The sequence below is a fragment of the Bos indicus x Bos taurus genome, chromosome 4 (assembly GCF_003369695.1).
Source record: "Bos indicus x Bos taurus breed Angus x Brahman F1 hybrid chromosome 4, Bos_hybrid_MaternalHap_v2.0, whole genome shotgun sequence".
Classification (NCBI taxonomy): domain Eukaryota; kingdom Metazoa; phylum Chordata; class Mammalia; order Artiodactyla; family Bovidae; genus Bos; species Bos indicus x Bos taurus.
The window spans coordinates 57,711,636-57,725,710 of NC_040079.1; the positions used below are offsets into that span (position 1 = coordinate 57,711,636).

At 45.4% G+C, this 14,075-nt stretch overlaps 1 protein-coding gene across 1 annotated transcript in view; it reads right to left on the bottom strand.

The window, feature by feature from the left end:
* DPY19L1 (dpy-19 like C-mannosyltransferase 1) overlaps window positions 1-8,897 on the bottom strand; it is a 92,920-nt gene extending 84,023 nt beyond the window's left edge. The window contains exon 1 of the mRNA XM_027539509.1: window positions 8,519-8,897. Coding sequence (XP_027395310.1) covers window positions 8,519-8,816 — 298 coding nt within the window. The 5' untranslated portion in view covers window positions 8,817-8,897. The remainder of the gene's footprint in view (window positions 1-8,518) is intronic.
* Window positions 8,898-14,075: the final 5,178 nt, after the last annotated feature.

Consider the following 14,075-nt stretch of genomic DNA (forward strand, 5'->3'; position numbering starts at 1 on the left):
TCAGTTGCTCAATCGTGTCCGACTCTTTGTGACCCCATGAATCGCAGCACGCCAGGCCTCCCTGTCCATCACCAACTCCCGGAGTTCACCCAAACCCAAGTCCAAAGATGCCATCCAGCCATCTCATCCTCTGTCGTCCCCTTCTCCTCCTGCCCCCAATCCCTCCCAGCATCACAGTCTTTTCCAATGAGTCAACTCTTCGCATGAGGTGGCCAAAGTATTGGAGTTTCAGCTTTAGCATCATTCCTTCCAAAGAACACCCAGGACTGATCTTCTTTAGAATGGACTGGTTGGATCTCCTTGCAGTCCAGGGGACTCTCAAGAGTCTTCTGTAACACCACAGTTCAAAAGCATCAATTCTTTGGCGCTCAGCTTTCTTCACAGTCCAACTCTCACATCCATATATGACCACTGGAAAAACCATAGCCTTGACTAGATGGACCTTTGTTGGCAAAGTAATGTCTCTGCTTTTCAATATGCTATCTAGGTTGGTCATAATTTTTCTTCCAAAGAGTAAGCATCTTTCAATTTCATGGCTGCAGTCACCATCTGCCATGATTTTAGAGCCCAAAAAAATAAAGTCTGACACTGTTTCCACTGTTTCCCCATGTATTTGCCATGAAGTGATGGGACCAGATGCCATGATCTTCGTTTTCTGAATGTTGAGCTTTAAGCCAATTTTTTCACTCTCCTCTTAACTTTCATCAAGAGGCTTTTTAGTTCCTGCCATAAGGGTGGTGTCATCTGCATATCTGAGGTTATTGCTATTTCTCCTGGCAATCTTTATGTATACACATATATTAAAGTGTGTTGGTCGCTCAGTTGTGTTTGACTCTTTGTGACCCCATGGACTATAGCCCACCAGGCTCCTCTGTCCATGGAATTCTCCAGGCAAGAATACTGGAGTGGGTAACCATTCCCTTCTCTGGGGGATCTTCCCAACCCAGTGATTGAACCTGGGTCTCCTGCATTGCAGGCAGATTCTTTACTGTCAGAGCCACCAGGGAAGAAGCCAAACATTAAAAATATTTATGTATATACACATATTAAAGTAGACAATCTTAATACAACTACCCAATACATGTGTTTTTAAAGCAATAAATTCTAGCTTCCTTTTAAAATCATATCTTCATATAACATGGACAAAAATATTTCAGAAATCTAACAGTAACTTACATTAGCAATTTTAATAAAGTAATTTTCTCTTGACTGAAAAAAAATGCATTTCAGTTTTTAAAGAACAAGTAGCAGGATAAAATATACACCTGAAATAACATGCTAGGCTCACTAAATGCTTCTCAGCAATCAGAGTGAAACTGTAAAGCTTTAGTAAATCTAACAGGAAAAAAATGTAGAAGCTGCATCTCTTCCCTAGAGAAAAAAAAAAAAGATCCATATATACACAGTACACCCCCAGGCCCATCATATGAAGCAAGAGATTTTAACAAGTTCATTAATCAATAAGCCACTTAAGTTTTAAGGTTACAGCTATGGATTCTCAAGGCTATGTATTCTCTCCAAATTTCAAACTGCTCTTGGGTAGCACGTTTTGCTTATCTCTTAAACGATTAAGAAAACTATGACACTGATTTTTAATATTTCGCTCTGCTTTCTTTAATGACAATCCCAACCAACCAATCAAAAACAATTCAAAATTTAGTAGTTTCCAAAAAAAAAAAATAGTTATGCAAAGACAAAACAGAGGCTGACAGGTTGACCATAAGGATTTAACAAACAGAGCAATTCCCTAAATGAGCATAAGCCACCAAAGTAGAACTCTCGCTAAAAAAGTGATTAGGTCTTGGAACATATGATTAGGTCTTGGAACTACTAAATATGTTCCCATTACAGTATCTTTGACAGTTGCCTTAGATTATAGATCTGAAACCTACAATTTGACAGATGTATCAAACAAGTCAAGATAACTGTTGTTTAGCTGCTAAGTCACATCTGACTCTTTGTGACCTCATGGACTGTAGCCCACAAGATGACTCTGTGGGATTTCCCAGGCAAGAATACGGGAATGGATTGCCATTTCCTTGTCCAGGGGATCTTCCTGACCCAGGGATTGAACCTGAGTCTCCTGCCTGGCAGGCAGATTCTTTATAACTGAGCCACCCAGGAAGCCCCAAGAAGCCAACATACCTTAACTTTAATCTCTGACTTCACTCAGTGAATTCACAAGAGATGTCAGGCCATTCACCTGTCTCACTTAAGTTTCCTCGTATATAAAATTCCAGCAGTTAACTTTTTAGATTTTCATGAAACTTCCAAGGAGATCAAAGATGAGAAGAGTGAGAAATCAGGTCTTTTGTTAGGGACATTAAAATGGAGGAAGGACATTAAAAAGCTCAGGCTTCAGAAGGAGACCAGGCCTCAGACCTTCTTCTGACCTCCCTGGACACTGCCCAGATTCCATGCCTGCCTGCAAGCACAGTGAGTCAGGAAACACTTTAGATAAGAAAGGGAGTAGGTCTTAGAACTCTTGAGCCCCTGGAGGTCTGGCCAACCCCTCACTGTCTAACAAAATCCTATGACTCACAAGGTAAAACAGCATGGTAAAAGTTAAATCAGAGCTGCATTTTTGCATGAAATCAGTGTGCAGCCTGAGATTATAAGCAAGAGCTCCCAAAGCTGCAATTTGAAGTCTCACTGGTGGAGTGGACACTGCCTGGGACCTTTTCCCAACTGGGACTCCAGATTGCTGTCATTTGGGACTTGCCAGCACTGTTCAAGCCTGGGTTGTAGGTTGGCCCAATTTGGTGAGGTATACGCTGTTACTTCTTTCTATTGTTTCTATTTTTCTTTTAATGATTATACATTTAAATTAAGTCAAATAATCTTCTATAAAAAAACTGAAACTGTTTATTTGTGAGGAACGAGTGGTTTCTTTTGTTAATGAATCCTTTGAATCCAATATGAAAGTAAAATTTTGGCAAAACAGTCTTATTTAAAAAAAAAACAAAAAACTTTTAAACATACTAGAAAACAGTGGCACTCTGCTAGTTATGTAAGTACTTTATGATCAGTATGAAAACATGGGGAAAAGAGTCTGATCTGTGACATTTGCAGCACTGAAAGGCTGCACAACAAAAAGCAGTGGTTACTGCAGGAAGTAACGGGAAAACACAACGTAGAGCAATAGCTTATTAGGCAAATTGGAGCTGGTGTGAAAATAAGAATAAATCCTCATTCTTCTCAATTAAAACAATATTCTCAAATTAAAAATCTGAGAAGATTGTCAAGATGGCAAGTTTTCATAAGTTACTGGCCAAATGGTTTATAAACTTCATTTTAAGATATAGTTGGTGCTACTGTAAACTAGAAGATAAACCCTTGGTCACCACAATGAATCACTCAGAATTTCTGTGACTGATTTTGGTGATTATGCTAGTAGGTTAACATTTGCTGCTATGATTAAAATTACAAAATGCCATCCAAGAATCAATTACATGTAGTCAAAGTACTAAAAAACACACTTGATAAATTTGTTACTTTGGAAAGGAAATCAAATATAAGGAAATATGCCAGGCCAACATGAAGATATATGAGCTCTTAAATGCACTTACGAGGGGGGGTGGGGGGAAATAGTAATAATGCTAAGAAAATAAAAATTAGTATTAAACCAAAAATAAAACTTACAATAGTTGTAGATTTATGTACTCTAAAAATTAATTCTTCTGGTTTTTAAACTTGTTCCTGCTTAATGATTCTTGAATAATGAAAGATCATCCATGGAGAACTGATCTTTCCTATGAAAGAGGACTGCTTTTTATGGGATTAACTATAATGTTTATAAGTAGTGTTTAAGAGCATGAACTCTGGAGCCATACTGCTTGGATTCAAGTCTTGACCTTTCCACGTTCTAGGGGTGACCTGGAGAAGGCAATGGCACCCCACTCCAGTATTCTTGCCTGGAGAATCCCATGGGCGGAGGAGCCTGGTAGGCTGCAGTCCATGGGGTCGCTAAGAGTCAGACACAACTGAAGCAACTTAGCAGCAGCAGGGGTGACCTTGGGCAAGTTATTTAACATCTGTGTGCCTCACATCCCCCATTTGGTAAAATGGGTATGACAATCAGTGTCATGGTAAAGACTGAGTTAGTAGTTAAATGAGTTTGAGATAAGTCAGTTAATCTAAAGTAGCTAGAACTATGCCTGGTACACAGTGAACCACACATATGCAGAAATGCTATCACCAATTTCCAAGAATTTAGTATTACCCATTTGCTGAAGAGAGAAGGCAATGGCACCCCACTCCAATACTCTTGCCTGGAAAACCCCATGGACGGAGGAGCCTGGTAGGCTGCAGTCCATGGGGTCACTAAGAGTTGGACACAACTGAGTGACTTCACTTTCACTTTTCACTTTCATGCATTGGAGAAGGCAATGGCAACCTACTCCAGTGTTCTTGCCTGGAGAATGCCAGGGACGGGGGAGCCTGGTGGGCTGCAGTCCATGGGGGTCGCACAGAGTTGGACACGACTGAAGCGACTTAGCAGCAGTAGCAGCATTTACTGAAGACTCCCTATTTTAGGTTCCCTCTCAGCCCTTTTATGTCCCTCGCCTACCTGACATTTGTACTTGGACTTCTCACAATGTCTCAAAGGTAACATGTCCAAGATAGAATGAATTCTTGACCTTCTCCCTTAAATCTGTCCCCTCACCACATCCCTAGTCTTCACCATCTCCATGAATCTCCAGTTAACACAACAGACATATCAGATGATAAACGGCAGCCCACAGTCCATGTTGGGAAAACAACAGAAATTAAAAGAAACCTTGGCAAACTTTGTTGTCTGTGTCCACATTTAAAAGAGGGGAGGGGCAGTTACACTAGTTCCAGGGGACTGCTGCCAAGTAGGAATGTCAGTTCTGTGATGAAGGACATAGATACCCAGATGCTCAGTCATGCCCAACTCTTTGTGACCCCATGGACCATAGTCCACCAGGCTTTTCTGTCCAGGGAAGCCTGTGATGAGGGACAGACTGTTCCTTAAGGGAAGCTGAACATCAGATTTTAAAGCTACTGATGCCTCCTTCCACGTCATCCCACCCGATTCCGATTTGTCTGAACTGTGGCTTAGCTGTCAGGGTTTTTTTTAAGTTTCCAGGTGACACTAGTGTACAAGCAAGATTGAGAACTAGTCTAGTCCAGGCCTCCCATTTTAATAAGTGTACAGACTGAGACTCAGAGAAGCTGTATGCTTAGCTCAGGCACCAACAAGTTTGAAACAGGTACAGAATCAGCAAATAGTTCTTCTAAGGCTGTTTACAAACAGCATTTTTGAAAAAGGTCAGAACAGAAAATCACAGTGTACCGTATATTACAGGGTGAGTACAGTACATGACCTTTTAACTTTAAATATTGTGTACATACTGATCCTTAGTCTCCATTTCCCTTTTCAGATTCATTCTCCTCCCTCTCTGTCTTGTTCCCAGCCCCAGGAGGCTGACTTTACACAATGATTCAGCTGGGCCTCCTGCCAAAGGTCAGCCAGTGAGAGGCACCAGTGGGAGATCAGAGGGTGGGCAGGAGTGTCTGGGATCCCTCCTCTTGGGTGATCTTGCCCCCACTGCACAGGTTTCCCTGGGTTCAGCTCTGGAGGGAGCTCCCTTTCCACTTCAAGTCCAGAAGAGGTAGCATCTTCCCACTGGTGACAATCCCTGGTGCTTCAGTGTCCTTTGTGGGTTTCTTAAACCTGCTCATACTTCTGAAAACAGGCCACTTATTAAATCCGTTTCCTGCCAGGACATTGACATACACAAATAGCTTGACAGACAGACGCATAAATGTACAGGGTTGGATTTTCACAAGTGTGAGCAGGTTTAATGGAAATTATGTTGCTTACTGAAGGTTGTGGTCAAAAAAGTTGGAGAAACACTCCGTTTTTTCTACTACACCATTGCCTCCCCTGGATGATAAAGGGAGCTACTGAGTTGAAACTTCTAAAAATAAACATTTCAAAAACCTTATGACTGTTACCATTAAATAGTAAACAGTACCTAAAAGAAAGACATGTTTAATAAAACGGATTTTTTTTTTTAACAGAGCTTATACTGCTAAACAGTGGAAAGGGCCACTTTGACAAGAAGTGAGTTTCCCACCACTGCTCTGCACATGTGGAGGAGATGAGAGACTAGGAACCCCAAGTTAGTCTCTCTTTAAAAGACGTGCTTCTGTCAGGGAGAACCAAATGGTTAAAATTTCTTCCAAAACATAAATGAAGCAATTTTTGTCATAGCAAAATACTGTAGTAAAAAACCACACCATGTCAGCTCAACTCTCACTGATTTGTGGAGGGGAAAGAAGAGTGAAATGAGGCAGCTTTCAAAAATGTCCAAACCCTGCTCCTTTTCATGGATCTGAAAGTACAGATCCAGAGAAAGAACTAAACATCCCAGGTCTGAGTATTCTCCAGAACCATCTTTCAAGCTGCCTTATGGCCCCACGTAAACAGCTATCAAGGACAGAAAGTCTCTAGACCTTGATCTGGTCATCCAACCTCCATCCATCTGATGGCCGCAATGCCCAAAGTACATCCAAAACTGTGGGACCTTCACTGTACCTCCTTCTAATACCCAAAGTGCCACACTGCGATAGTAATACAAAACTGTACTTAGGTCTGGGCATTACTAGATCCAAATATAAGCCATCCAATATAAGATTCAAAAGAAATGCAATTAGGACCAAAGAAAATATGGACAAAAATGGCAACAGATATTCTATGGTTTGTTACCGTAACCTCCCTGAAGGAGTGATACCATTCCATATTTTGCTACAAAGTGGTTAATGTTTACAGCAGATAGTGGGGGAGGAGGGGGGGGCAATTTCATCCTGTCCTGGGTGCATGCTAAGTCGCTTCAGTCCTGCCCTACTCTTTGGGACCCTATGAACTGTGGCCCACCGGGCTCCTTTGTCCATGGGATTCTCCAGGCAAGAATACTGGAGTGGGTTGCCATTTCCTCCTCCAGGGGATCTTCCAGATCCAGCAATTGAATCCCACGTCTCCAGGGGCTCCTGCATTGCAGGCAGATTCTTTACCACTGAGCCACCAGGGAAGCCCCCTTCATCCTGTCACCAGATATCAAATCAGTATTATGCATGTGCTTTTATAATAGCAACTGAAATTATTAAATGCTTAGATACAAACTGTCTAGCCATGCTGTACCCCAGCTCCTTTGGGTTCTGCTCCTCAGGACATGCCCTGGAGTAAGTAGGGCAGGTGATAATCCTGTGTCATAGAGAAGGCAACACTCACAAAGGAAATAACTTCAAACTTAAACCAAACTTAAACACCTTGAACTGGATCAGGAGCCTCTGTCTCATCCACTGTACCATGCTGCCTCCCCAAGGTGAATTTATCTAACCTGCACATTGACAAGATTTTTCACGCTCACTACTGAAAAAAGAGAGAAATATACTGAAAATACTGAATTTTTCTAAGCTTGAATCTATCATAGAAAAAAAAAAGTACCCCTATAGTAATATCAACCTATTTGCATCCATTAAAATGTGTGTGTGATGACTGTGGCTTTTTATAATTGAGTGGCTTCTGGTGGTGCCTGTGATCTCAGGGGAGGCTGATATGCTATATTTTATTCCCTGATCTATACTGAACTCCAAATTCTTTGATATCACTAAGGGAATTAGAAAGGACAAAGAATTAAATAATTCAGTAGCCAAAGTCCATTAATGACATTATATAGGAAAGGCAGTGTTACATCTTTTTACTAGCCGACTTAGAAAAATCAGGCCTATCATTCAAACTGCTATAACTTGCCTTATCAGAATGTCAATCAGGAAACAAAGGAAACCTGAAGTCGTTCCACAACACGCGAATGTTTCAACTTTATTTTTTTCAGCACATCATTACAACATTATCCGTTCGGTCAACGTAGTGGATGAGGAGGAGAGCCCTCCATACCAATCATTGCTAGGTCAGCAGGGTCCCAGCTTGGGCGCCCCAAACACAACGCGACCTGAAAAGTACTTGCGGAGGGGAATCACAAAGTGCCATCGGCGGTGTTTGCAGTCAAGACGAAAAAGGCACGCTAAAATTTAATGATAAGTTTAGCAACTTTCTAGAACAGCGGACGAGCTTTTGCTTTGAGCTCAGCAGAATCGCTTCCAACCCAAAGCAAACCGTCCTCCCGGACAGGGGCCGAGATAACGGGAAGGCGGCCGGTCCGCGCCAATCAACAGCGCCTGAGTCTGGTTAGCGCAGACCTGCCAGTTCGCAGCCAGGCCGGGCAGCTGTTGATCTCGGGGCCATTTTTTTTTAAGCAGAGACAGAGAGCAAGTAGAAAAGGAGTGAGGAAGGCTGAGCCTGAGGGAGGGGGAGTGAAAGAAGAGGTAAGGACGTCCCAGGAAAAGTCGAAGAGGGCTGCAAACTGGCGGAGACCGACCGGCGGAGCTCGGCGGCGCGGAAGCGAGAGGAGAGCGGAGAGAAAGGGTAGAGGGGGCCCGCGCCTCAAAGTTCCGCGTCCCGGCGGCGCCCGCGCGCTGGGCTGCTCACCTAGCAGGAGCGTGGTCCAGGTTCGGCCGCGCCCCGAGCGCCGCAGGCCCAGCGCCCCGCGCAGCCCGGCCGCCAAGCGCCCCCCGAGGCCGCCCCCGGCGGGTGGCGCGGCGGACTCGGCTCTGGGCCCCTTTCTGCCCGCGGCGCCCTTGCGCCTAGGGGACGGGGGCGCGCGCTCGGGCCCGGGCTCCCCGGCGCCGACATCTGGCGACCCCCTCAGCGGTGACTGCGAGGCGCGGGGCGGCTGGGGCGGCTTAGGGGCCGCCTCCCGATGCTTGTTCCGCGCCTGCAGGACCATCTTGGCATAGTCGCGCCCGCTCGCTGCGCGCGCCCGGACGGCGGCCGGGAAACGCCGGGCTGGCGGGGCGGCCCCGGCGCCGCTCACTCTCCGGCAGGCGGGCGGGCGGAGGGCGGGCCGGTCCCTCCCCGCGAGCGGGGAGGCGGGGAGAGCTGCAAGGCCGGGCGGCGGCTGCCTGCTGGCGGTGCAGCCGGGAGGCGGCGCCGGACTCGAGCGCCTGCCGCCGTTGCCGCCGCTCCGGTTGTCACGGCGACCGCGGAACGCCGGGGGGCGGGGGCGGGGACACTGTGAGCTGCCGCGGCCCCGCTCCCGCCGCCCCTCCGCGCCGGACGCGCGCTCCCGGCCGGCCAACGCGCACGCGCGGACTTCCGGCGCGGGCGGGGGCCGACCTGGGGCCGCCCTGCGACCCGTGCCCTTCTTCGGACCCGCACGGGGCTCGGCCAGGCGAGGGCACGAACCGCCTTCCGGGAGCAGCTGTCCCTCCCATTGGGAACGGCCGGGAAGAAGAAAGGGCCCTCTGGGGGAGGGGGCCGCTGGTGGAAGTTTCGGACCCGATTAAGGCTGAAAGTGGAGCCCGGGGAAGCCCGCGTGGCCCCAGCAGCTCGTAGCGGGAGCGGCTGGACGGGGTGGGGCGGGGGCGGGGGCGGGGGCGGGAAGACGCTCGGGAATAACCGCGCGGGGGCGCTGTGCGAGCGCTCTGGCGCCTCGGTGGCTCAGCCGCTGGAAAAAGAACCTAACAAAGTAGAGCCACTGGATCACGTTACTCCACGACGTGTGGCCTCTCAGTTTAGAATGCTGCTGAAAGCAGCTCCCGCGCTGACGGATGCGACAAGCAGGGCACCCTGATTTAAAATGGCATCAGAGTACCTCCAGGGGAGCTGATAAGGATCGAGACGCAAGTGTGTGCCTGACATTAAAACTGAAGAACCGGGGTAGGAAGTGACAAAATTTAATGGACAGAGAAGAAAAAGTTATCAACAAGTGTGTTCTGTTAGTTTCAAATGCTGTAACCTTGTGGCTTGAAAGAAAGCAGAAAAACTTTACTTGCCGTTAAAACACAAAACTAGTCGAAAACCCATTTTTCTTTCCCGTCGCAAGCGGAAGGCATGACTGAAGGGAGCCTAGGAAGACTAGGAAAACTAGGCAGATCCCAGTCACCCTTCTCCCGCCACCCCACGTTTGCATTCTTTGCACAAAACCCTACAGCCGCGTGGATAAGTTTCTTTCCTTGCAGTGTCCAGTGGACTTGTTCCAAAAAATTGTCCTCAATTTCCAGTTTTGTAAATGAAACCACATCATTATCTCCGTTGTAATTCCAGGTGCTTCACGTGGCTATGGATCCTTGCCCTTAAGTGTTTTTGTCCAGTGATTTCGTTATTTAAGGAAGTTAATATCAGCATTCATTCACTGTTATGCCTTTTTAAGGGCAATTATTTTGTAAAGGGAAAAAAATCACCATGCTAATTAGTAATCCCTCATATTCTATATTTTTTGAGTTTAAATTTTCACTTGTCTTTCATCGAAGCAGGGAACAACTATTTTTAGACTCTTTTTTAAAAAATTATTGAAGTGATATTACAGAAATCTTAGATTCTGAAATAATGTGTCAGATGATCCAGTGTGTTACCCTCTGGATTCAACTGGTACCGTTTTTGCCAGAGAAAACACTTGTTGAATGAATAAATGAGTGATTGAGGGAATGAATGCAGGGAATAACAACCAGATGAAGATGAATTATGCTGTGTTCTGCAGTGCACCTGACAGTTACTTAGTTCCAGCCCTCCTCTCAGAGAAGGCAATGGCACCCCATTCCAGTGTTCTTGCCTGGAGAATCCCAGGGACGGGGGAGCCTGGTGGGCTGCCGTCTATGGGGCCGCAGAGTCGGACACGCCTGAAGCGACTTAGCAGCAGCAGCAGCAGCCCTCCTCTCCCTTGGTCTCTTAATTTCTAGAGGACAAAGAAGCTCTACTTATCAGCCTCATATTGTCCCACAGAGCCTGACTGTGACAGTTTGTTAAACTGAATTAAAAGAGAAACACCTGTTGTTTAAGACACACGCAGTGGGTTTTGAGCAGTTCCACCAGTGCTGAGTCCCTTTGCCAAGTGGAAAATCCCAGAGAAAAGCAGTCTAGTGTATCAGTCAAGACACAGGCTAATGATAGGCCATATTTCAGCCTCTGGTCTGACATGTACCAGCCCTGTGACCTTGGCTAAGTTACCAGACCTTTTAGAGTCTCCATCTCCTTATCCCTAAGAGTAATAAAGATGTCTACCTTACAGATCTGTAAAAAAGAAATAAATATGACAGTGTATGTAAAGTGAAGTCGCTCAGTCGTGTCCGACTCTGCGACCCCATGGACTGTAGCCTGCCAGGCTCGTCTGTCCATGGGATTTTCCAGGCAAGAATACTGGAGTGGGTTGCCATTTCCTTCTCCAGGGGAACTTCCCGACCCAGGGATCGAACCCCGGTCTCTCGCATTGTAGGCAAACGCTTTACCGTCTTCCATCACAGTAACTGCTCAGTAAATGTCCAAAGCAGTGGATGCCGTATATGGAGGATGGTAAGTCCTCTGTCCTCCCAAAGCCTGAGGCTGACAGTCCAAAATGGATGTGAAGATGCAGGGGAGTAGAGTGCTGAACAGGGACAGCTGTGTGATCTTCCAACCAGTCCCACCCTCTCTGGGCTGCAAGTTTCTCAGCTGCCTGAGCAGTTGCTCCTCCCCTTGAAGTTCCCTGCTTGCCACACATGCTTTACAAATAAGGACCATCTTTAAAAATAAGGACCATCTGGTGGATCGTTAAGCTTATATAAAATGGTAAGCAACTCCTCTTACTTCTCTCTCCCCTCCCCCAAGAAAGAAGGCTGCTTCACACAGGGAGGGTGGTAGAGCAGAAAATGGAATCGTCGTGAAGGTTATGTGCCAGATTTCATTTTGTTGAGATGCACAAGAGCAGGCAGTGCAGTGTATTCATATCTTTAGGCTAAGGACTGCCACATAGTGGTGAATGCTAGAGAGAGACAGAGAACTGAAAGCTGCACTTAAAAAGAAAAAAGTGTGTTGTGGGCAGATGATCCTATGAATTAACTCAAGATTATAATGAATATAGATTAAGTATTACACTTACTGACCACCTTTAATGCCTTTTTCCCCAGGAGTTCCAGATGTACCAGGAAAGTGCTTCCTTATGTGACCTTATAGAAATACTGGATCAAAGCAGACCAATTCTGAGAGAAACCCCACAGAGCAGGACTTCCTGGTGGTCTAGTAGCAGGGGGGCCTGGGTTCAATCCCTGGTCAGAAAACTAGATCCCACGTCCTGCTGCTAACACCTGATGCAGCCAAATGAATAAAAAATAAGTTTTTGTTCTTGTTTAAGAAAAAGAAACCCCACAGAACAACCACACGTGAATTCCTCATCTGGTCACCAAGGTACAAGCCCAATCCTTTTCTTACTAAAAGCTACATTTTGGACATTTGAAATAAAAACTTTTAATCAAAAAAGTAATTTTGTGAAAAATGTTGGGGATGGAGAAATAAGAGATTAAAAGAAGGAAATGAGCATAGAATAATAAAGACAAGTAAATGCCCCCAAATAAAGTTTAGCAATATTATAGAGACCAGGGAAATACTGTTAAAAGAACCACAAAAAGTAAAATTTGGCCAAAGGAAGGCTGCTGGGAACCAATTTTCTTATTTGTTTCCATTGACATTTTCAAAGCCCTATTTAAAAGTCCCAAATGTCCCCCTTTTCCTCTCACTCCCTCTCATACCCGCAGAGAGCAAAAGGAGAATCTTGAGTGTGGCATTTACTTCTCGTTTCTTTAGAGCAAGTCACTTGATCTTTTGCAGAAGTGTCTGGGGCTCAAGTTCTAGATTCTGACAGCTGTGTCCCTCAGTGGTTGCTCATATAAAGAGAGGAACCTGTGTAACCAAGGTTACAGAACTTTACAGAAGCCTAAATGGGTGCAACAAAGTACATCTGTATAACATTCAACTTTCTACAAAGCTCCAACATTAACTTGTCACTGTATTATAATGTATTCCTTTAGGCTCTGGTGAGAACAAATGTAAGTTGCTGCTTTATTGGTTTTCAAGTTTTATCTTCTGTCTTTCTGTTAACTGACCTTGTAATTTAAACTGTTCATACTCCAATGAGTGTTCCTGAGAAACTCGGAAAGTTCATTATTAGTCCTAGTTCTAGTGCATCATCAAGAAACACTCCATTACAGAGGGGCATGTCTCCCTAAAATGCAGTTCCTGTTACTGAGGGCTTACTGTGTCCTTGGTGTCTTAGTGGATTTTAGAGACATTAAAAATTCAGATAAAGTCGTCATCCCCAAAGGGCTTGCAGTTTAGATGGAGAGGCAGGGTAAGCTAGGAGCACATTTGATTGTGCAGGAGAATGTGTGTTTCAGAGCCTAAGTACTGAAAGAGTTACAAAGAGGAGAGACCACATCTCTCACAATTTAGGAGTTTTCAGGGAGGAGATGAAACTTGTCTAGGCATTATTGGAACAATAGATCTTTCTTAAACAGAAGGAAGCTTGGAAAACACATTATAGAGAGGGAACAGCATGTTTCTGAAACCCTTGTGTGCCTGGCCCATAGTAAGTGCTAATAGGAACACCTTAAATCCTTTTCAGAATGAGAAAGGGAAGAAACAACTAATTTAAGGAATAAATAGATTAAAAAGACTGGAGCATGAAATGCTTAGAGTGCTCACACATGGATTCTGTGTCTCATAGCCCCCAGATCTCTCTGCAACTGAGCAGACTACTTGCTAAAGGATGCTGAGCATACCTGCCCCCATCTACCCTCCACTCCACCACCCCAGTGCCCCACAAACACACCCAGGTGGACTTAGAAACACTGGAAGCCAATGAATTCCACCATTAGCCTCTAATTTGGGCAGAGACTTGCTTGTATCCAGCAGGACTTTGATGACTCATAGCCTGAGCCTCATGCTCACCTGCCTCCGGATGCAGATAAGGTGGGGGATGGTTTCATTTGGACACTGAATGGTCAGTATTTGAGCCCATTCTCCAGGATAAGCAACTGGATGTATCACACAACTTATCTGCTCCCTGCTAAACTGTTTCCTTGACCCAACCTTCTCTTGTGCTCCTTGAGGCCAACAATCCATCCCTCATACATTCAGCTCATCTCAGTAGTCTCTAAATCTTGGCTCTTTCTAGAGGTCCTTTCTCCTATGACAGATTCATTCCCTCATTAACTCTACCCGCTTCTTTCCTTGGATC